The 22,495-nt window shown below is 38.4% G+C and overlaps 9 protein-coding genes and 1 non-coding gene across 10 annotated transcripts; 5 read left to right on the plus strand and 5 right to left on the minus strand.

Annotated features, from left to right (window-relative positions):
* Positions 1 to 8: 8 nt before the first annotated feature.
* BRETT_000350 (uncharacterized protein) lies at positions 9 to 1,628 on the minus strand (the record flags this gene model as incomplete). The annotated part of the gene is made up of 1 exon (XM_041278919.1): positions 9 to 1,628. One exon carries the CDS (start codon positions 1,626 to 1,628, stop codon positions 9 to 11), a length of 1,620 nt encoding a protein of 539 aa, XP_041137133.1.
* A 289-nt stretch (positions 1,629 to 1,917) lies between these two features.
* Positions 1,918 to 2,922, plus strand: BRETT_000351 (uncharacterized protein; the record flags this gene model as incomplete). Its single annotated transcript, XM_041278920.1, has 2 exons — positions 1,918 to 1,928; positions 2,274 to 2,922. The coding sequence occupies 2 exons, from the start codon at positions 1,918 to 1,920 to the stop codon at positions 2,920 to 2,922; spliced, it is 660 nt and encodes a 219-aa protein (XP_041137134.1).
* Positions 2,923 to 3,046: 124 nt separating this feature from the next.
* On the minus strand, positions 3,047 to 4,183 carry BRETT_000352 (uncharacterized protein; the record flags this gene model as incomplete). Its single annotated transcript, XM_041278921.1, has 1 exon — positions 3,047 to 4,183. The coding sequence occupies one exon, from the start codon at positions 4,181 to 4,183 to the stop codon at positions 3,047 to 3,049; it is 1,137 nt and encodes a 378-aa protein (XP_041137135.1).
* A 1,843-nt stretch (positions 4,184 to 6,026) lies between these two features.
* Positions 6,027 to 7,451, plus strand: TPS1 (Trehalose-6-P synthase/phosphatase complex synthase subunit; the record flags this gene model as incomplete). Its single annotated transcript, XM_041278922.1, has 1 exon — positions 6,027 to 7,451. The coding sequence occupies one exon, from the start codon at positions 6,027 to 6,029 to the stop codon at positions 7,449 to 7,451; it is 1,425 nt and encodes a 474-aa protein (XP_041137136.1).
* A 732-nt stretch (positions 7,452 to 8,183) lies between these two features.
* On the plus strand, positions 8,184 to 9,422 carry BRETT_000354 (uncharacterized protein; the record flags this gene model as incomplete). The annotated part of the gene is made up of 1 exon (XM_041278923.1): positions 8,184 to 9,422. One exon carries the CDS (start codon positions 8,184 to 8,186, stop codon positions 9,420 to 9,422), a length of 1,239 nt encoding a protein of 412 aa, XP_041137137.1.
* A 293-nt stretch (positions 9,423 to 9,715) lies between these two features.
* On the minus strand, positions 9,716 to 14,371 carry BRETT_000355 (uncharacterized protein; the record flags this gene model as incomplete). Its single annotated transcript, XM_041278924.1, has 1 exon — positions 9,716 to 14,371. The coding sequence occupies one exon, from the start codon at positions 14,369 to 14,371 to the stop codon at positions 9,716 to 9,718; it is 4,656 nt and encodes a 1,551-aa protein (XP_041137138.1).
* A 672-nt stretch (positions 14,372 to 15,043) lies between these two features.
* ECM15 (UPF0045 protein M15) lies at positions 15,044 to 15,444 on the plus strand (the record flags this gene model as incomplete). Its single annotated transcript, XM_041278925.1, has 2 exons — positions 15,044 to 15,100; positions 15,166 to 15,444. 2 exons carry the CDS (start codon positions 15,044 to 15,046, stop codon positions 15,442 to 15,444), a joined length of 336 nt encoding a protein of 111 aa, XP_041137139.1.
* Positions 15,445 to 15,511: 67 nt separating this feature from the next.
* Positions 15,512 to 17,014, minus strand: BRETT_000357 (uncharacterized protein; the record flags this gene model as incomplete). Its single annotated transcript, XM_041278926.1, has 1 exon — positions 15,512 to 17,014. The coding sequence occupies one exon, from the start codon at positions 17,012 to 17,014 to the stop codon at positions 15,512 to 15,514; it is 1,503 nt and encodes a 500-aa protein (XP_041137140.1).
* A 1,141-nt stretch (positions 17,015 to 18,155) lies between these two features.
* ARG1 (argininosuccinate synthetase) lies at positions 18,156 to 19,403 on the plus strand (the record flags this gene model as incomplete). Its single annotated transcript, XM_041278927.1, has 1 exon — positions 18,156 to 19,403. One exon carries the CDS (start codon positions 18,156 to 18,158, stop codon positions 19,401 to 19,403), a length of 1,248 nt encoding a protein of 415 aa, XP_041137141.1.
* A 316-nt stretch (positions 19,404 to 19,719) lies between these two features.
* BRETT_000359 lies at positions 19,720 to 19,793 on the minus strand. The gene has a single exon. It is a non-coding gene; the product is annotated as a tRNA-Arg (tRNA).
* Between the last annotated feature and the right edge of the window lie 2,702 nt (positions 19,794 to 22,495).

The raw sequence follows: 22,495 nt of genomic DNA on the forward strand, positions 1-22,495 counted from the left end.
CAAAAATATCAAAGTAGTCCCTGTTTTTTTAACTGCTCGTATGCCTTCCTACTCAATATGTTACCTTCACTATCTTCCACTTCATCAGATGATTCCTTAAAACGAACAGTTTGACGCTCCTTCTTTTCCACCTTATCTAATAAAGTCATAACACCTTTTATAGTACTTAGGTCCTTGAATTCACTAAAGTTCTTTGTAACACCTAGCATCCGTAAACCTCTAATATGTTTTGGTTCTTGAAAATGTTGATGAAACCTGTTCCTGCCATGATATTCAAGGTCTCCACATATTTCGCAGCGATATTTGTTATTCAGACCCTGCGCTTTCCAAAGCCATAATGGTATTTTGTGACCATCTGGTCCAATTGCGATATTAGACGATGATGAGTAGTCATCTTCGTCTTCAAATGTTTCATTTTTACTTCCCTCATGGGCCTTCAATATTTCCTCTTCCTCATCGGAGTCAGTGTAAAAGTAATCGTTTTGCTCTTTGTTCATGTCTCTTTTACTAGACTGTTCAAATTGTCTTTCACGAACAGTCAATAAACCAACACGTTCAACTTCAGATTTTGTCCTTGAAAACTCAGAGGAAAGAGAAGTCGAAAGAAGCTCTTTAATTATATACTCCTTCTTCAAAATTTCTCCTTTATGAGCTTTAGTCAAGGCCTTGTTGTGCTTTTTACCTTTAAGATGAGAGTTGAAAACAGTCTGTTTTGAGAACAGTTTTTCACAGGCCTTGCAATATATTTTATCATTCCTATTTTCAGCAAAATCTTCAGTCTCAAACTGTTTTTCTATTTGATCAAAGGACTTTTCTGGAAAGCCCAGTGGATTTATTTTAATCAGAAATGACTTTAGATACCTGCATAATACTGTAGTATAATAGAAATATTGTCCATCTGCTGTATCTTTTCGTAAATTACTATCATCAAATGTGTCAATTTGATCAAGATATGCCAAATAAGATGGTATCTTATCATTAGATAAACTTGATTCTCGGGGCAACACAAGCCACATCTTATAAAACCTTTCCAAGTCTAGCATCTGACCAAAATTTTCCTGCTTCGAAAAGATATCTGAAAGTTTCAATTTGCCACTGTATGCACTCATAATATTATGTTTATGATTCAATATGCTGGTGTCATTCGACTTAAGTGAGCCCTCTTTCTTAGCTTTCGAGTTTCTTGCCAAAAGTAATTCAGCATAGTTGGTATTTGAAGAATACATGTCATATAAATGAAGTTCATCACTGTTTCTGTTCTTGGCAACATCTTCTGGTGTATCCAAAATTTCCTGTAAATTGTTAGTGAACTTGCCAAGATCGTTCAAATTTCCTTGTTTGGAACTTCTAAGCTCGTGTTTCAATTCTTGTTCGTTCTCCTTTGAGGTAAGTATTGCTAGCTTTTCTAATTGCGACTTGTAACGATTGATGAAAGACTTAATTTCATGCTTTTGAATCATAGTGGCACCTTTTGCTGCCGCCTTTTTCCGTCCCAAAACGCCGATATCCAATGATCTTCGTGATGGACTATAAATATCTGGATTCAATCTTATTCTTTTAGTTATTGCATTCTCTATAAGTTCCAGATCCTGAAGAATCTCTCGCTCTTCTTCAAGAATAGAAGACATGATTGTCTGTTCAATATAAATATTCTTATATATTGGACCTCCTAGTACCCTTTTGCTTTAGTATTGATGAAAGGTGTGCTTCGCTGGATAGATATAATTTCTCAGCTTAAAGAAAGGAAGAAATGAAAAATATTTAGCGACAATTTTCTTATGCGAGGAACGGCACAAAATTACACGATCGAGCAAGTTGATGTTGTTTTCACCATGATATTGCCCGGGTATAGTTTGTTTTTCGTGAGTTTGTTCATAAAACTGTTCTACTAGCTAATAGATGAGCTAAGAAAGCAATATGGTTACTGCGTAAGTAAGGTACTTCTGTACTACTCTAGTTTTCGTATTACTAACATTTCATAAATATAGTGTTTTATTTGTTCAACATGCTTCACCTTCAACTATAACCACTTTTCAGGATCAAATTTCCAACGAACTTCCTCAATTGTTAGGACATTGGAGCTTTGAACTGCAAATTTATCTTAATAATAAGTATTCAAAACCAGAACAAATAAGTACTACACAAGTTCCTAACCGATATCTGTATAACTTGAAACTTTCTTATTTGAAAGATAAGATACATAGTATCAGTATTATAAACAATAATAAATCAATTGTAACAGCAATACCCAACTCTGACAATGTTACAAATAGATTGGAGAAAGATTTAATAGATATGGAAAGGCAAAATGACAGAACGGAACATATCGTTAAAGCACAAACTGAGGATGACGATTTTGTACAAGGTGCATTGAGAAAGAAGCAAGAAGACACAATTGAAGAAGCTCAAAGAAATAAACTGCTTTTACAGCATATCAAGATGGGATGTTGCAGTAATCTTTCTGCGTATTCCGCTGAGACTTTTGAGGCATTGGTGTCCTCTAGATTACAGAGTTTATGGGCATTAAAGCAGACAATCAAAGGTGAGGGTGGATTTGGATATATCATTAATGTTCCTTTAAAGCAAAGTGGAAATGATGATGATGAAACTGACAAATTTAGATTAAGAACTAGTAATTGTTTTCTGCATGGAATATTTAAGGGATTCTTGATTGAGATAGAGCATATAGATGAAAAGGAAGATGAAAAGGAGAGGATCGAAGATTTGCATCACAAACTCACCGACTTAGAAAAGAAGAACCGGCTAATCATGAGATTTACCAAGAGTATAGGAAAGATTAAGGAATTGATAGAAATGTATCACTTTCCCGAAGGAAACCTCTGTTTCAACGTTTTGAATGAGACGAAACTAGACTACCTCAGTGACCTTTGCCAACAGTATTGTGATGCATTGCAGTTCTAAAATTATGTATGTTACGGCCGATTGCAGAGATATAAAGTACAATTTATTATTAGTAGCGGCTTCGAAGAAATAAAAAGCGATAGAAAGGGAATTAAAGTGTTGGTAGAGTTGAAAACAGTCAGAATTATGTGAGGCAGAGTCTCTCCCTCTCAATGCGTATTCTGACAGCCATTTTACTCTGATCGTAGAAAAGTTTCTTCTCTTCGGAAGTAAAAGGTCTCGTAGAGCCACTGCTACTAGATGCAGCTGATTCCGAGTCAGATGGTTTAAAGTGAGTGTCTGAATTGGTATCTGATGCCCATATGCTTTCTAAAGGTTCGATTGAGCCCGACTGTCTTCGAGGTTTTGAGTCTATTTGACTAGTCTTGATGTTTTCATCCAACTTTGGTGAGCTCTCACACAATGCAGATAACTGTAGTTGTTTTTTCTTAGGTGTTGTGTTCATGTTTGCAGACTTCTTCGAGCATGTCCATTTTCTAGCATTATCGAGTTTTTTCAACTCGGGAGGTGAAAATTTCAGCAAAGCATTCCTCAGATGTTTCTGCTTGGTCTTCAAGGTAGCTCTGTATATTCGTTCCACCTGGACATGAAACGCCAATTTCTGAAGGTATGTTCTAATTATGCTTGCACGGTCATTTTTGGTAAATTTAACATGAAGCGGATGTTTCTCTCGCTGTGAGGACAGAACTTTCAAGGCAAGTTTCCTTTTAAGCTGTATGCTTACTCGATGTTCTCTGTATAAGCTTGCGAGTATGGTCAGAACCTCAACATATCGCTCGTCTGGATCCTCCGGTCGAAGAATTATAAACTCAAAATGATCGTTTTTGTTGAGCTTCGGAAGTTCTTTTAATTCAGTCGGGGGCCCGCTTAGTATTAGCATTGCCCTAAATTTGTTTTTGGGATAATCTATCAAGACTCTATAGGGATCAGCCAGCAATGCTTCTAAGAATTCGGAGACATTATATATTCGGTTCAACCGGTTATTACAGATAAATATGTCTTTGCTAAGGGATGTGTTCCAGTCACTATATTGATCTGTGGCATAGCTGAATGTGTAAAATCCACGATGATGTTCATCAGGTTTGAGAAATGGACCGAGTGCATTGATCTGATACAAGCGAAACACATATGTCAACGAGCTGATTTGAAGATCGATTGAATCCTCTGATTTGCCGCAAAGATATTTCGGAATATTAACGCCTTTATATGAGTCGTTCGCAATTCTTTTATTTTTCCCTTGTTTTTCTTCACCATTTCTCATATCTGCTCTTTCTATGCGATTCGAAATTTGACAAAGCTTATCGGCTATCAGTGAGGCAATAAAAGAAGGAATTGATAACGCTATCCATACACAATTGGCCAGGTTATACGCCATGATCACCCTCTTTTCATAAATCTGTTGATATGATTTTCTCGTACCTCGTGAATGTTCAAAGAATATATTGATTATCCGTGCGGTAGATGTTAAAGGAATATATACGAGGGAACAGAGATGATGTTTGTTCTGTGTACTTTTTTAGGGATTACCCCTTCTTATATATCTTATTCCGGTCAATTTGTCGAAAAAGTTGACTTCTTAGAATTGTATTCCAAATAATTGTCTTTATGTTTGACTGTTTCAGATTTGATTCATAAAAGTTTTGGCTTCGATTTGAAATTTGATATATCCTCGATCTCTCCTTCGAGATCAGATTGAATCAATCTTTTTTTTTTTGGATTTGTTCGTTTGTTTCTCCTCAGTATATATATTTCCGGCCAAGGCAGAAGCCGGATTGGTATGTTCGACGCGACTAAAAAATATTAGGAAGAATTTCAGGTTAATTAATTAAATTATTGGTTGTTGAGTTATAGAATTCGCGGAGGAATCCGAATAACTCGTATTTGGCTCTAAAAAGGGAGCCTGACCTGTTTCGGCAGTAGTATTACCGCCTTTTGGGGTATATTATAAGTTATCCGAAGGATTGGAAGGCATATTGATAGAATACTAGCTTATATTAAGATATATAGCGGTGATAGTCTCTGAAGAAAGAGGTAAAATAGTAACAAAATAATAATAGAGTGAGGAAATACAAGGGGTGTTGCTAGACCCCTTATATATTCTTACTCGGGGAGAGGCCACATATCCCAAATATGGGCAATGACCCGTTCAAAGTAATATAAAAAGTAATAAAGGCAATTCGCATGGCTTTAACACCAGTGAAATACAATAAAAGTAATAAAAGATAAAGTAATCCTTAAATATAATTGGTCCAAGGATGTAAATAAAGAGAAAATTTCCCGAGGTTGTACGGTTAACAACAATTGTCTTTGTAATATTCCGCAGATGGTGAAATATTCCAACATTGGTTTAGAATACACTCGGGGAAAGTGTAGAACAATTTGGATAAAACTCAAATTCATCGAAATGTCCACTTTAGTATACGACTGACTATTCAGATAGTGTTATATTAGTCTATTAAAGTTTTTCTAAAATGTACATTTTGGTGATAACCGTGTTGCATCACATTCTCTACTGTGAAATCACAAGAGTTTTGAACCATGAAATGAAATCCCCAAGAAACCCTTTATCTAATGAATGAGTGTAATTGAACTTGGCATTAAACAACTAACGTTAATTTTAATCACAAGATAATTTTGTTCAAAATAACCCCACATTATCTAATTGTTTCCTTGCCTGTATTTTAACCGCATCATGTACCAATCGAAAGGAATTGTAAGAATTTGAATCTAAATAATATTTATGTTTCTCTCTTTTATTTACCCACTTTTTTTTTCCTGGAGAATCACAATGCGCATTGTTCCCCTGACTGTTTTCGGGCTTGCTAAAGTATGCTAGTCCGAGCTGCATCCCAATATGTCTTGATTCTTTCCCGTTAACTATTTTCTAGCCTTATCTTGTGTTGAAAATAAATCGTAAAGAAAAACACCCAGCTCTTTTCCAAATTGAAGTTTTAAGAAATCAGCACGTTACTTTAGATATAGTCTGAATAATATTTTGTCCTTGCACAGATTTAACTTTTCTCGTTCTACAAGTCTAACTGCACAATTCATATAGACAGGTCCAAGATCATTCTTAGAGCCAATATTAACAGGATTCCTTGACTATGGCTGAGGAAAGCAGGCATGGAAATATCATTGTGGCATCAAACCGTATTCCAGCGACAATCAGAAAGGATAAAAATGGCACATACGGATACACAATGTCTTCTGGAGGTTTGGTCACTGCTTTACAAGGTCTGAAAAGATCATTTCAATGGTTCGGTTGGCCCGGTATGTCTGTAGATGGAGAAGATGAAAAGCATATAATCGAAAAGGATTTGAAAGAAAGATTCAATTGCTATCCAGTATGGTTAACTGATGAAGTGGCAGATCTCCATTATAACGGTTTTTCAAACTCCATCCTATGGCCATTGTTCCATTATCATCCAGGAGAAATGAACTTCGATGATGCCGCGTGGGCGGCATATATTGAAGCTAACAAGCGTTTTTGCGAAGAGATCATGAAATATTTGCATGATAACGATCTCATATGGGTTCATGATTATCACCTTATGCTTCTGCCTTCCATATTGAGGGAGGAGATCAAAAGAAAGCATTTGAAAAACATTAAAATTGGATTTTTTCTCCACACGCCTTTCCCATCCAGTGAAATATATAGGGTGTTACCTGTGCGTACTGAAATCCTTCAAGGAGTCCTGGGGTCCGATCTCATAGGTTTCCATACGTACGACTATGTCCGTCATTTCCTCAGCTCAATTGAGAAAATCTTGAAGATACGGACAAATCCAAGGGGTGTATATTATAATCGACGGCAGGTGGTGATAGGTGCAAACCCAATTGGAATTGATGTGGACAAGTTCACCCGGGGCCTAAAGCAGGAAAGTGTACAAAGCAGGATACAGCAATTAAAGAGGAGGTTCGGCCCGAATACCAAGCTCGTTGTCGGCGTTGATCGCCTAGATTACATCAAAGGAGTACCTCAAAAATTGCATGCGTTGGATGTGTTCCTAGACAAGCATCCGGAATGGGTTGGCAAGGTTGTGTTGATACAAATAGCAGTACCTTCTAGGCAAGATGTGGAAGAGTATCAAAATTTGCGAACTGGTGTTAATGAGCTTGTGGGGAGGATCAATGGACGATACGGCACCGTTGAATTTGTACCGATACATTTTCTTCACAAGTCAGTCAGTTTCAACGAACTTATATCTGTTTATGCTGCCAGCGATATATGTCTAGTTTCATCAACAAGAGATGGAATGAATTTGGTCAGCTTCGAATATATAGCGTGCCAGCAGAAAAATAAAGGGTCCCTAATACTAAGTGAGTTTGCTGGTGCAGCTCAATACCTAAATGGGGCAATAATAGTGAACCCGTGGAATACGGAAGAGCTGGCAAATGCGATTTACGAGGGACTGACCCTGAGCAAAGAAAAACGAAATGCCAACTTTACGAAAATGTTCAAATACATAAGTAAATATACTGCCAGCTATTGGGGAGAGAACTTTGTTAAGGAGTTGTCCAATTCATAAGCATATATGCATCTCATTGTGATAATAATGTCTTTTTTTTTTGCTTCCTCTTTGGTAATTCGAGTTTCCTTGTTTTCTTCGGTTTCATTTCTCTATCGGTATATAATTGGGGAACTGCGCCCTTCAAGTCGGTAGTTTGCGTATCGCTGACTTGGCTTTAATTTATAAGTGAATAAATATCTTTCTTAATTGTCTTCTCTGTCAGAATGAAATTTCCATTTTTAGATCTGAACTGGAACTGACGTGCGAAATTAGATCCTAAGAACGTAGGACATCCGATGAAAAAAAAAAAAAAAAGGTGAAAGCATCCAGGTAAACAAATGACTTTTGAAATAAGGAGAGATTATCTTTATCGTAAAGAGGCAAGCGAGCATTCTTCGCTGGACGGAAACAAACTCGTTTTTGATCCAATAATTTTTTCCTCTGCCCGCACCTACTTAGTTTCAATCGGGCATTAACTAAGGGGCCTTTTGATCGTTTGACCCAAGGATATAGTTCTCAAAAAAGACAAAACACTCAATTTCCAAAAATTATTTGCTCAATACTTAGTATCTTGCATCTGGCGATCTCTTGGCTCTTCTAGCTGACTCAACTAAAATTACCGTTCATTTGGAAGTTATATTTGCTTTTCTCGGCTTGTTAGATAAAAATAAGAATTTTGTTAAAGCCATTCTGAACGGTGTTTACTGATACTATTATAGAACAGAAGCTCAAGGTTTCGATAATAACGCAATGGGTCAGCTTCTTTCTCAACCCATCACCGAGAAGAATATTACATTTGTGCAGCATGACCATATTTCGCACTCTATTGGTGAAATGCAAGGGTATAGGCTCAGTATGGAGGATGCCTACTGTGATGTGAATGATACCATACGTGTCAAGATAAAGGATCCGGAATTGGTGCAACTTGTTCATGAACAGCTTAAGAAGAAATATGAGGCACCGAGCTTGCCCCGACTATCACCATTGAGTTCACATGTCTCACGACATAGTTTTGAGAGAAAGCGAAAGCAGTCGATTAGCGAAACAGAGTTAAAGGAGGAATTGCATACAGATTACGTTATTAAAAGATTGAGAATCAATATATATGGAGTTTTTGATGGCCATGGAGGGTCGAACACGTCCAAATACATGTCGGAGCATTTACCAATAGTGTTGAAAAAGCGTTTGAGAAGAGAGATTTACAAGTTGACGGATCAGCAAAAAATGGAACTACTCCTAGGGCAAGATGTGCTCAGCTTGATTAATTTCCCAAAGATTATAAGGGATGTGTATATGCAACTGGATTCCATGTACTATCATGCTCCCAACAATGGTAGTGGGTCAACCGGTGTTGTGGTTCTTTTTTTCCAAGGTTATATTATTGTGGCCAATGCCGGTGACTCGCGATGCGTCTTAAGTGCGAATGGTGCAGCTAAAAATATGTCATTGGATCATAAGCCAAAGCATCTAGGTGAGTTGATGAGAGTGCATAATGATGGAGGTTACGTTGCTGCCAATAGAGTTAATGCAATTCTTGCCCTCAGTCGAGCCTTTGGTGATTACACCTTCAAAATGCAAAATAACAGGAATCATGGTAGATTTGCCCTGATTCGTTCCAATAAAAAAGTACATTTAACAGCACCAGAAGAATACCAGGTGACTGCTGAGCCAGATGTCTTTATACGGAAAATCATTCCTAGCGATGAGTTTCTTTTAATTGCCTGTGATGGGGTGTGGGATTGTTACCGTCCTCAAGACTTGGTCCGAGTCATCAGGCATGAACTTTCGCTTGGAAAAAAGCTTACAGACATTAACGCACTTGTTCTTGATAATTGTATAGGAATGGCGAATACCGTTACTGGAATCGGCTTTGATAACATGACACTGATTATTGTGGCATTGCACGAAAATCTAAAGGGTCTTGATGATTGGTATTTCCACATCAAGAACAAGATATTAGATGAAAAGTTTGGAAAGATGGGTCATTAATAGATATTGGTGCTTTCGCATATTTCCTTCGCTTTCTATGTTTGATATTCGTCGTTTCTTGTCTCCAATAAAAAATACCAAAACCTGCACATGTCCATGTCTCGCATAAGAAATTCGACTCTGTATTTCCAGATATGAACTTTTTGTTTGTACGTTGGCTTTCAATTATATAGATTTGATGCAATGGGATATTATGCGGGATGCAAAATTAATTTGTGGTACTTTAAATACAATACATATATATATTAACATGCGATGCAATGGTGTAAATTCATGTGTGCCCAGGTAAATATTCATATCATTTGTTCCATGTTTTTAACCTTCTTTATAAAGTCTAATGTCTTTCTGGTTGCATTTTCACCTGAACTCACCCCAAATGACGCTTGAAGGACCAGGCATCCATCCATCCACTTCTTTAATGTGATTCTTCTTTGAACTTGGCCCAGTCTTGAAGTAGGCATTTTACCAACGGGCACGTATGACACTATATCCAACATGAGGTTAAATTGGTTCATGACCTTTATCACCAAAAGAGGGGTTAAAGAGCTGTAGTTTTTCTTTAATGTAGTCTCTAGCACTGCAACAACGTATGTTCCCGCCTTGAAAACGCATGCCTTCTTAACTGCCGAAAATCTCTCCAAAGTTGTTTCTATGTCACTGGCAAAATATTGAAGTCCCAATACTTCGAATGTTTGGTCAATGCGTCCCAAATTAAATAGGAGCTGTAATTCTGCCAGTTGGCTGCTCTTGCTAACAGGTTTCTGAATGTTGTGCAAGAAGCCAAAATCACCTGTACGCAGATAAGTCAGGCTATCGTTCCAGTTTGCAATCTTATCATGAATAAAACTGCTTTCCGTATCACGCTTTCCACTAAATCTGGATAGTGTCGACTGGGAATAAACCCATATCTCACCCAATTCGCCCACTTTGCATGGTTGCTTTGTCTCGGGATTCACTATCACAATCTGTGTGTTAACAGGTACAATTCCGGAATCTTGAATTTCAATGGCTTCTGGAGAGTCATTTGGATTCACCAAGCTGACATATCCCTGCGCCAAAGCTAAAGGATCAAGCCATAAGTTGCTAGTCTCAAATGCTAAATATGATCTTGTCGTTATCATTGGGTTCAATGTGTTCTGATATACATTAGATAGAGAAGTTGGAGGTATATGCGACACCTGGAACTTTTCTTGAAATTTAAGCATTAATCCAGCATCCGGACGACCTTCCCATCCAACCATTAAGTTCTTTAGCTTATGTAAATCGCACTTGGCTGGATCGACATTTCGTAACGCGTAGGTCAACATCTTGCTAGTCACAAACATGTTCTCAACACCATATCTGGAAATCGAAAGCCATAATGCTGTAGGATTTATTCCATAGTTTAATGTCGAAAACAAATATGTTGGGCATCCCAAATATATACCCATAATACAAGCTTGCAAAAAGCCAAGACCAAATGTATGCCGCACGCAAGCAATAAGTGGCTTTCTACTCTTCATCTGGCACGTTTCTTTCGCATTCAGTGCTAACGCCATTAAATTAGCAAAACTAAGTTGAGCTCCATTATACCGGTGATCCGCATCCCACGTAATCCATATCAAGCATTTCAAGTCTGTCCCTTTTCTCTTTTTGTTCCGATAAGCCTCCATCTGAGAATACATGGCCTTAGATGATGTATTGCATTTTGTATGCTTCGTAGTGTTCCTATATTTTGGAATGGTAACTCTATTTGCATTTGCTATCTGTTTCACCCTTGAGCTTATAGGTTTATTCTTCATAATCTGTTCAATATCGCTGCTCATAAAAACGGCCTTCACCTTATACTCTTGAACCAACTGCACAAACGACACCGTATCTTCTTCCACCCATGATGGGTCAAGAGCCGGAATAGGAATAACAGTAAAGCCCGCAAGCCAACATGCATAAATGCAAATAACGTATTCCTCTGAAATGTTATAAACGACCATGACGGTATCACCAGCCATAAGATTCTTCTTCTCAAGAATGTAGGAGCAAAGTGCAAAGACCCTGTTTTCAAACTTCTTCCATGATAATGGCTTCATTTCCCTAAAGTTTGCACCCCCAATAACGGCATATGCTTGTTCGTCGGGCTGTTGTGACGCACGAACTTTAAGGATATCAATCATGGAGCTATAACCAGTTAAATCGATATTTGCACGATCGTCTCTGCACTGCTGTCTAACGTCTAACCCAGAATACTGTAATTGAGCATTTTCCAAGGCTTCTGACCTCATTTTAGATGAATATAGTGACCATATTCCTCCTAACAAATCATCACCATGGTATACCGTTGCCAATGAGTTCTCAAAGGAAAATCGTACGAACGATGAAGAAATCCGGCCCTCCATGAACTTCCTTTTGCAAAGCATATTGGCAATTTCTAAACGGCCACTTCGAATTGTTCTTGGTAAAGTGTTTGGTGCCGTAATTAAGACACAAAATAGACGGACATTGTGGAGTTTCTCCATTAGTTTCATTGTTTGCATGGCCAGATCATTGAGCAACGATGAATCAACCGTAATTATGTCAAGTCCAGTATTCTTCTGTCTGCTCTTTGAAGCTGGTATCGAAGGTGATTCAATAATTGCAATTGGAAGATATTCGTTGTTCACTCGAACATTGAAAAACGAGCAGTCAGTAACATCCGGAATGTTTCTGACCAGCGTCTTCACCAAGTGACCGGCATAGTGGTATCTGTATTGAGGAATATCGGAATTCATGAGAATTTTTCGATTAATATTTTCTGTGTTCTCATCCAACGATTGGACGTCTCCCAAATCACTTGAAGAAGCCTTTTCCTCCTCTTTCTTTGTCTGAATAGCCAGATATCTGTCGTACCACGTAACATGCTGGTTAATTCTATCCTCATAGAGTCCAAGAACATAAACCTTACCGTTATAAATGAAGCCTAAAAGCCCCGTTCGAACGAAATTGATGTTTAAAACACCTTCATAATCTGAACACTCAGCCTGAAATATATTCTGCGTAGCATTTGGAAGACCCCAGTAACCACCTGAAATGCAATGTGAGTCAACCCATATCTCACCAACCTCATCATATCCACTCAATATTTTAGCTTCTGGGTTCACAATGGCAAGTGTTGCATCCGGAATCGGATAGCCAAATGCTCCCACTCTGATGTATTTAGAAGATTCATCATCATACGTAGAAGATGTTGGTGGAGGTCTATCACTTACCACCTTCACAGTGTTAGTTGTAAGGGAGTCCTTGTCAATAAGAACTTCGGATAGTCTCTCACCCATATTTCCATCTTCATTTTCATCGTTCGGAATCACTTCGTCAGTAATTGGTTTCTGGAAAGAACATCCCAATCTATCTTCGTTACCAATCCAATCGCGCATACATATAATTGCACCGCCTTGCTCGTTTAAACATAACATGGGAGCAATAATTCTTCTTGGGTGTGGGTGGCCCAACGGTTTAAACCATCTGTCGCTGAGTTTATCGTTAAACTCGCAGTCGACAATAAGTGTATTGATAAGGCACCATTTAACGCACGATAAATCCACCTTCACTCTTTTGTTAAAGGTCCTTGTGAGCTGAGGAAATGATTGATAGTTGTAAGCAACCTGTTTCAAACTAAGATAGTCTGAAAGTAATATCGAAGCTCTTGCACGTGATATCACGTGGGCATACAATCCAGGAACTTCCGTCAACTTCTGATGAATCCAAATCAGTGGATTGCCTGAATAAACACTGAACAATGCACCCATGACCAAACCAATTGACTGCCTCACGTCCAATGTGCTCAAAAGCGTGTATCTAAATTTACTGAGGGCAGCTGATGGCCTAATAAGCGTTCCTTTCTTAATATCAGGAGTGCTTGAAATAATTGAAGTAAGGGATTTCATCTGGTGAATGATTGTTCTGTGGGAAATTGCAACACCACGTAATTCACTCATAGATCCCCGCGAGTATTCTATGTAAGCTAAATCACTGATCTTCAATGGAGGAGGGCCAACCTTTCTGGGTGGTTGATACGTTCCCATGTCTGAAGTTTTCCAAACTTCCACACCTTTTGGCCACAGCGGAACCTTCCGCTTATGACTGGCTTTTTCAAAATGTTTGAATACGGATTCGGACATCAAGCATAAATGTGATTGTGTGTCTGTCATAATTTTCACAAAATCCCTCACTGGAAGTCCACTGCTCATTGGAACGGCAACGGTGCCGGAAAGAAAGCAGCCATAAAAGGCAACAACAAAGTCGATTACCTCGATATTCTGATAGATAAGACAAACTCGGTCACCCGGGTATAGCGCAGCCTTGTTCTTGATTTGTTTGGCAACCTTCTCTGCACGAAGATAAAGCTTTTCCCATGTTATAGACTGCGACTCTTTGCCCCTCTGATCGATTGTGACTATGGCATTCTCTTTGGAATAAACGGTACTTCTCTTTCTCAAAATCATCGCTAGATTGTCAAACGTCTCCGTCTGAACATATTGCTCCAATATTCTGGGATCCAATGGTCTTTGAAGCTGCTTTCTTGCCACATTTTCTGGCTGAGGTGCGTTCTGTTGAAATTTGTAGTATTCATATGCGTCTGGATCTACACCTGTAACTCTACTGTCAGATGGGCTTACCCGTTGAATTTCGGGCGTTGTTCTAAGAGATGGATCGTAAAACTCTCCGGAGGCCAATCTCTCACTAGATCGATTATATGCCAAGCTTGAACCCACTGACATAATACTTTCTCTTCGGTGGTTACTTCTGGTGTCACTTCTGGCACCATTTAAAGTGCTTCTGTCAGTAGCATCCGCTTTGAGAGATTCCAGAATTTCATATCTCTTCTTAATGTATCCCTTTTCTGTCAAATAACCATCTTGAAAGTCAGATACTAATCGTGTAAGTTCCTGTTCGACATCTAGTGGAATATTCCTTGGGATTGAAAAATTGAGACTCATAGTCAAAAAGTTCAATTAGTACGTAGCACAAAACCATGCGAGGGTCTTAAGGACCTGACTCTTTTGTAAAATTCGCCTAACGGTACAAGTTGTCCTAATAACTGTTCCCCCGACAATATAAATGCGTGCTTCGCTTTCTTTTTATTTTGAAATTGACTAAAGACAGATAAAATACAGTTTAAGTCTACTTATGCTTTTTTAATTCGTAATTTTTTTTTTTTTTTTTCAGATGTAAATACTCTGTCTCTCTCTCTCTTAGTCTCCTCACTAAGGACTTCGTGAAACTTCTTAACAATGCATACACCCAAAATCTCTTTTTTTCGTTTATCACTGAGAAAAGGGAGAATGTACGTATCCCAAACTCGAGCAAACGCATCCTTAAACCATAACACGAATAATTTCCCCAGTGAATATCCTAATTGTAGGAAGTTCCCTATCCGAATCAAATTTCCGAAGTAACGACATTGTTCCAAGCTGCGTCCAAGCATTGAAAAAAAAATAAAAATCGGAGATGATGATGGAGTAAATATTATTGCTTCATGTACTTTCCTTCCTCCTCTCCTATATTTATTTCTCGTAATACTCCAATTAAAATTAGTCTTGACATTGCTTTTTCTGTATTTATTGTCTTGTCATCCATCAATAACACGTTTAACACCCACAAACATTAAAATGCCAGCAATCTCACCCGTTAAGTTGCATTGTATTGCAGACGTTTGTCTTCTACCTGTAAGTACAGTTTACTTTATATGCCAGCAAATAAAGGCATTTCGTGGTTACTAACATACGTTCAGATTGGAACCAAATCACCATCTGTCTCTAATTATGTCACCGCTGCAGAGAAGATGATTCGTGAAAGTGGCTTGAAAAGTACTTTACATAGTGCCGGTACAACCATTGAAGGTCCATGGAGTGATGTCATGAATCTGATTGGTAACTTGCATGAAAAGGTGCATAGTATGGGATGTTTGAGAATTCAAAGTGATATCAGGGTTGGTTCTAGAACTGATAAGGCACAAACTGCTAAGGACAAGGTTGATACTGTTGAGAGAAAGCTAAAGGAGTTGAAATAAAGCTATTAATTTATTCTAAAATGTCTTACGATTTATGCAAAAAGTACAATTATATAGCCTAATACAGTCACAAATTGCCGATAACCACGGACTTGATCACGATATAGTCGTCAACACCGTATTTAGAGCCCTCTCTGCCAAATCCAGACCAGTTCACACCACCAAATGGTAATGCGGCCTCGGAAATTGCTCCAGTGTTAGCTCCAACCATACCACAATGTAGATCTTCAGCAACTCTAATCAAGCGGCTGTAGTCTTTGGTGAAGAAGTATCCGGCTAATCCATATTCGGTGTCATTGGCGTATTTGATAACCTCTTCCTCGGTGTCAAATTTGATTAATGGAACCAAAGGTCCGAAAGTTTCCTCCTTGTTCACAACAGCATCCGGAGTAACATCTCCTAACACAGTCAACTTGTAGAAGTTAGGACCGAGTTCAGGGCATCTAGATCCTCCAGCCAAGACCTTTGCACCTTTACTAACAGCATCCTCGACCTGGCTTTCAACTTTAGCAACAGCACCATCGTGGATCAATGGTCCGTGAGTAGTCTTAGGATCCATACCATTGCCCAGAACGGTTTTGTTAACCTCGGCAACGATCTTCTTGGCGAATTCGTCATAGACACCGCTTTGAACGTATAATCTGTTGGCGCAAACACATGTCTGGCCAGACTGTCTCAACTTACATAGCATTGCCGATTTAATTGCATTGTCAATGTCTGCATCATTAAACACGATGAAAGGTGCATTTCCACCCAATTCAAAGGATAGCTTCTTCAATGTCGATGAAGATTGCTCCATTAGCTTCTTACCAACACCTGATGATCCTGTGAAGGAAACTTTCTTGACAACATCTGACTCGCAGATAATCTGTCCGGCCTCTTTCGTCTTGTAATGGACTGTAGGAAAGATGTTTACCACACCCTTTGGAACTCCGGCTTTTTCGGCAAGATAGACGATACTAAGAGCCGTAAGTGGGGTTCTGGAGGCAGGCTTTATCACAGCAGTACAACCAGCAGCAATTGCAGCACCCAGCTTTCTTGTTATCATGGCAGCTGGGAAATTCCAAGGTGTGAGGATTCCAACGACACCGATTGGCTGCTTCATTGTAACAATCCTCTTGGAATTGCTAGAAGAAGGTATGACATCTCCATAAATTCTTGGGGCCTCTTCAGCATACCATTGAAAGAATGAGGCAGCATACTTCACCTCACCTAGAGAGTCGGCAAGAGGCTTACCGTTCTCAGCGGTGATGATTCTGGCGAGATCATCGGCATTCTCCATAATCAAATCATACAATTTGTAGAGAATCTTTGATCTCTCTCTTCCGGAGGTTGTCTTTGTGAAAGTTTTAAAAGCAGCATCAGCAGCATCAATAGACTCTCTAACCTGATCCATTGATGTGTCGTACACGTTAAGAAGAGTCTTCGTGGTGGCTGGGTTGCAAACGGTGAAAATCGATTTTTCGTCCTGGATCCATTTTCCATTTATGAACGCACCCGTTTTCACCAAGTCCACATTTTTGATGCCATACTCTTTGGCAAATTGTGCAATCTCTTCGGGGGAAGACATCCTTAGGTTTAGTTAAGTTAATGTGTATATATATCTAATATGCAATTATATACGTATTGAAGCATTGAAAGAAAAGAAAAGAGCAAGAAAATAACGAACACAACTCTCCCTACTGAGAAATTGTCTGCCCTTTTATACTACAGATCTTGCCCCTTTTCAAATCAAGTAAAATTTCCTTTATTTACAGCCAGGACTAGCAAGTCCGACAACTGCATTAACCGGTAATATTTTCTTTAGCCGCGACTAGCGGCTAATAATTTTTCACTCCCGCTAGGATCGAGGATCGAGAGCGCAAAAAGGCAGTTTTTGTGGGGTAGGATGTACGCCAAAGAATTAAGTGAGTAATCTTCCCCAGAAAATGCCCGATCTATGCAGACGCGTCAATCGACGATAAAGTGGAAAATTCGGATCGAGCGAAAAAAAAAAAAATACGATCCTCCGTCAAGGCTTTCAATTTGCATTATTGATAAGAAGCTAACGATATTATTGGACCGTTTCCAATTAGCATAAAAATGATGGAAACTCTAAGAGAGGTGTCGTCACGGCGATGCAAGAAAACGCACCCCTTTAATACGATTGCTTTGAAATCTAGAAGCTGCCTTTCTCCTTTTATGCTTTCAGTTAAGAAATACGGAAAATTAGTCAGGCAATTAAATTTACAGCATTCATAGGCAGCGAGATGGGAAAAATTTTTTTTTCTCAATTCATGTTTAAATAGATAATAGAGTCACATCAAACGCCCAATGCAAAATTACTTGATCAGGTAAATTTTTGGAAGAGCGCGCTGTTTAAAAGTTATTCACCAAGACGGCGTATTGTGTATTTTTTATTATTCAATTTCATCATCCGAAGCATTTCTATTGTCTTCTGCGAACTGACTCACAATTTTTGGGTATATTTTCGTCTTTTTCAAGTTGGCCAATTTTTCATGGTACGGCAAATTTTGAACTGCTCAGCATATATAAGGAGATAAATATCTCGTTTTCATCTATTCGTACGAGCTCCATGCGTGCTTCATTTACTTTTTTCCATCCATATCTTTTTTTTTCATCGAGCCCCTACATATATCGTGTTTGTAATAAACATTTGTTGTTGCATTTACGAAGTCTAATTTAAAAAAGTTATTTAGAAAATAATAAACATGTCTAAAGGAAAGGTTTGCTTAGCTTACTCTGGTGGTTTGGACACCTCAGTTATTCTTGCTTGGTTGATTGAGCAGGGATATGATGTCGTTGCCTTCATGGCCAATATTGGTCAAGAAGATGACTTTGCTGCTGCAAAAAAGAAGGCACTTGCCATTGGCGCTGTCAAATTTGTGGTGGTTGACGTCAGAGAGGAATTTGTTAATAAGGTTCTTTTCCCAGCTATTCAGGTTAATGCTATATATGAAAATGTGTATCTTTTAGGTACCGCTTTAGCCAGACCTGTTATTGCAAAGGCACAAATTGCAGTTGCCGAGCAAGAAGGATGTTTTGCCGTTACTCATGGATGTACTGGTAAGGGTAACGATCAGGTCAGATTTGAACTCTCTTTCTACGCATTGAAGCCAGATATCAAAGTTATTACCCCATGGAGAGAACCAGATTTCATCTCCAGATTTGCTGGCAGACAGGACCTTATTAAGTATGCTGCAGAGAAAGGTATTCCAGTGCAGCAGACTGCAGCAAAGCCTTGGTCAACTGATGAAAATATGGCTCATATCTCGTTTGAGGCAGGTATATTAGAAGATCCAAACCATACTCCTCCAAAGGATATGTGGAAATTAACCACGGATCCTCTGGATGCTCCTGATAAGCCAGAAGATTTCTCTCTTGAGTACAAGCATGGTATTCCGGTCAAGTTGACACTTGCTGATGGAACAGAAATCACCGAACCAGTGGAATTGTTCTTGGCAGCTAACCATTTGGCCAGAAGAAACGGTGTTGGTAGAATTGATATCGTGGAGAATAGATTTATCGGTATAAAATCCAGAGGATGCTATGAGACTCCAGGTTTGACAATATTGAGAAGATGTCACGTTGATCTTGAGGGATTGACTCTGGACCGTGAAGTCAGGGCCATCAGAGATTCTTTTGTCACACCAACATACTCTCGGATTCTTTATAACGGTAAGTACTTCACACCGGAGGGAGAGTACGTCAGAACTATGATTGCTCCATCACAAAATACCGTGAATGGTGTTGTTAGAGCCAGATGTTATAAAGGATCTTTGAGTATCCTCGGCAGGTACTCCACAACCGAGCATTTGTATGATGCAACAGAGTCGTCTATGGATGAGTTAACCGGATTTGAGCCAAGGGATGCAACAGGATTTATTGCAATTCAGGCTATTAGAATTAAGAAGTACGGTACAGCTGCTAGGAAAAATGGAGGATCTCTTGATTTATAAGTTTCTGGTAATCATTTTCTTGCATCCCATTGGATGATATAATAAACGCGTGATTGGATAACGATAATTTAAAATAAAATAATTTTAATCCTAACTAAACTGCTGTAGGAGATCAGCGTAAACAGCTAGCAGGCTTACTCACAAAATTTAAAATAATCAAAATGAGCTGGTCCTCATATCAATGATATCTTCTGCACGCTTCTGTTTTCTCGTTCAGCAACTTCTTGTGTCAATTGGCCTTAGTCCTGGAAAAGAAAACTCCAACAATGCACGAGTGCGGGAATCAAAAGCAGCAAAAAATTAAGACAGTTGCTTGCACTCGCGGCGGGACTCGAACCCGCAATCTCTTGATTAGAAGTCAAACGCGCTAACCAATTACGCTACGCGAGCAATGTCTAACTTTGTAAGGGGTCTGCTTTGGTTTGAACCTAAATTATTTTAGATTATGTAAGTCCAAAGTGATTTGTGTGTTTGTTTTGAAGTGTTGAATCAAACCACTAAAAGATGAAGTATTGTATGTTGTAAAATAGTGTTTTTAGAATGTTATGATGTAATTTAAGTAAGTGCGGAAGTAATGTATAATGAAATAATCAACTAGTTTGTATTCACTAGGATATAGATAAAAGCACCCCTTTGTATATGTTTATAATTTGAAGTGTTATTATATTTATTTTAATGACTTGTTTTGTATTTGTTTTTATTTGTTTTCTTATTTTTATCTTCTTGTTATATTTTCTCTTATTCTTATCTCTGTTCTTCTTATTCTTTTTCTATCTTCTTCTTATCTAAGCTGTTGCTTCTTCTTTCTTATCTTCATCTTGAGTTTTCCAAAAAGGCTAAATACTCATTTAATATTTTCTCGTTTTTCTGCTTAATAAAATATTTGCATCTCGTCGTCCAATTTTAATAAATAATTCGCTCATGTTGCTTCGCTCATAATATTACGTAACCATTTGGATAACACGTGACTTTTCCTTGTTCGATCCCTCACAAACTTCGTCAAAGGTCTGATTTTATTTGAACCTAAATTATTTTAGATTATGTAACTACAAAGTGATTTGTGTGTTTGTTTTGAGGTGTTGAATCAAACCTGTCGGAACCTATGAGTTATAATAATGTTTCATATGTTAATAACGCATAAAGGTTCAACTGGTATTTGATTTATAATATGTGAATCAAATTAATGTTCAGACAGATAGAAGAAATAATTCGCGGGGAAATTTTTCCTGTGAAATAAATTTCTCCCTAATCTACTTTCGGCTGAGAATGACCTATTCCACTTGTCGGAACCTATGAGTTATAATAATGTTTCATATGTTAATAACGCATAAAGGTTCAACTGGTATGTGATTTATAATATGTGAATCAAATTAATGTTCAGACAGATAGAAGAAATAATTCGCGGGGAAATTTTTCCTGTGAAATAAATTTCTTCCTAATCTACTTTCGGCTGAGAATGACCTATTCCACTTCTGCGGAAAAATATCTCTTATATGTATGTACTACTTTTTCCTTATATRCTATGTGTCTCTTAGAAGGGACGACGACTTTATTGTGTAATTTGCAATACATATTCATATAAGGAAATCCATCTTGAAGTGAACCTTCAGCTGAAACCAAGAGTAACCTTCGGGTTCTCGCTGGATTACAAACGTGTTCGTAAGGACCCTATTTTGTTATGGGGGTCATTCTATGCAACAGAAGTCTTTTCTATATCCGAACTATATGGCCAATCCCGTTCATAACCTTGGGCATCTGCGCGCTCGGTAGTGCTACGGCACAGAGATATGTGAGCAATTAAGTAGATACAAATGTCACACGGGATTTATATACTCTGACATGGCGTCACAGACAGGATACTCAGTTTTGCATAAGAATTGTGGTTCGCGACACTATTAGTTTTTTCAAATACTCTTTCATTTCGGATCGGCGAGAATTAACCCTTTCCAGGGAATTTTCACTAACAAATTTTTCATACGGTTTTATTGCACCGTGTGGGAAAATTTCTCATTGGTCAATTTAGGTCGACAGAGGATTTTTCTTAGTTGCATAATACTTTTGTGCTACCTAGGATTAAGATCTAGCCTAATACCTCTAAAATTCACAGATTTACAATTGCAAAATCTTCTCAACTACTTGCAAATATTATCAGGCACTACTGTTCAATTTACCAACATGTACTCAGCTTCCAATTCAACCGAATCTTCTCAATCATCAGAACTTCTTCGTAGCCTTGTTAGGGCTATAATCAATACTAATGAAACTTTGAAGTTGATTCATCAGGATCTCGCTGTTAAGCGTCTTGACCCTGAGAAAATCAGAAAGACGGTTAAGGAAAGTGTTGTCCCTGCTATTCATTTTTTGCGGGACGAAGATGGACAATGTAGTCCTATGGTGTTCATTCGCTACTTAAGTGAGCTTAGAAGTGCTCTAAAGGACTATGGTTATGAGCAGGTCTGTGCTAACTTTGCAGAACAGAAATATGACTCCGTCTCTGACGAAGAGGAGTTATTCACGAACGAGACTTTGAAACAAACAAACGATGGCTCTGTTTATGTTATGTTGAGAGATTACTATAGGAAATCTCACGGCAAGTATCCATCCGCAGCAAAGATGTTGAATCTTTTACGTGACCGACACTCGACTATTAAGCATAGCAAGCAGTCTTATCTTAAGGCCCTTGCAAAACTTCGGTATGAAGATTATACCAAACCCTTTTTGGACTACTTTAATCTAATCGATGACTTTATTAATGCTATTAAGAGCGACGGTTACAAAGTCGATGATGATGATATCCTAGAGGCATTGAAACCAGGTGTTGTTAAGTTGTGCGAGAACGATCGAAACGAACTCAATCAAGTTACTACACTAACTGAATTTAAGAAGTGGATCATTAAGGAGGTCAAGATCCAACGTGTCCCTAACAGGGAGGAGGTTCAGATCCCAAAATACTTATTGAAGGGTCTTTACCATTCTCAGACCGACTCTAGCGGCACACACAACAAACAAAAGCAATATTCTTCGAAGCACGGTCAATCTAAAGGGCAGAGTCAATCGAAGAAGGACTCACCCGAGAAGAAAAATGTTCACAA

The sequence above is a fragment of the Brettanomyces bruxellensis genome, chromosome 8, assembly GCF_011074885.1.
Source record: "Brettanomyces bruxellensis chromosome 8, complete sequence".
NCBI lineage: Eukaryota > Fungi > Ascomycota > Pichiomycetes > Pichiales > Pichiaceae > Brettanomyces > Brettanomyces bruxellensis.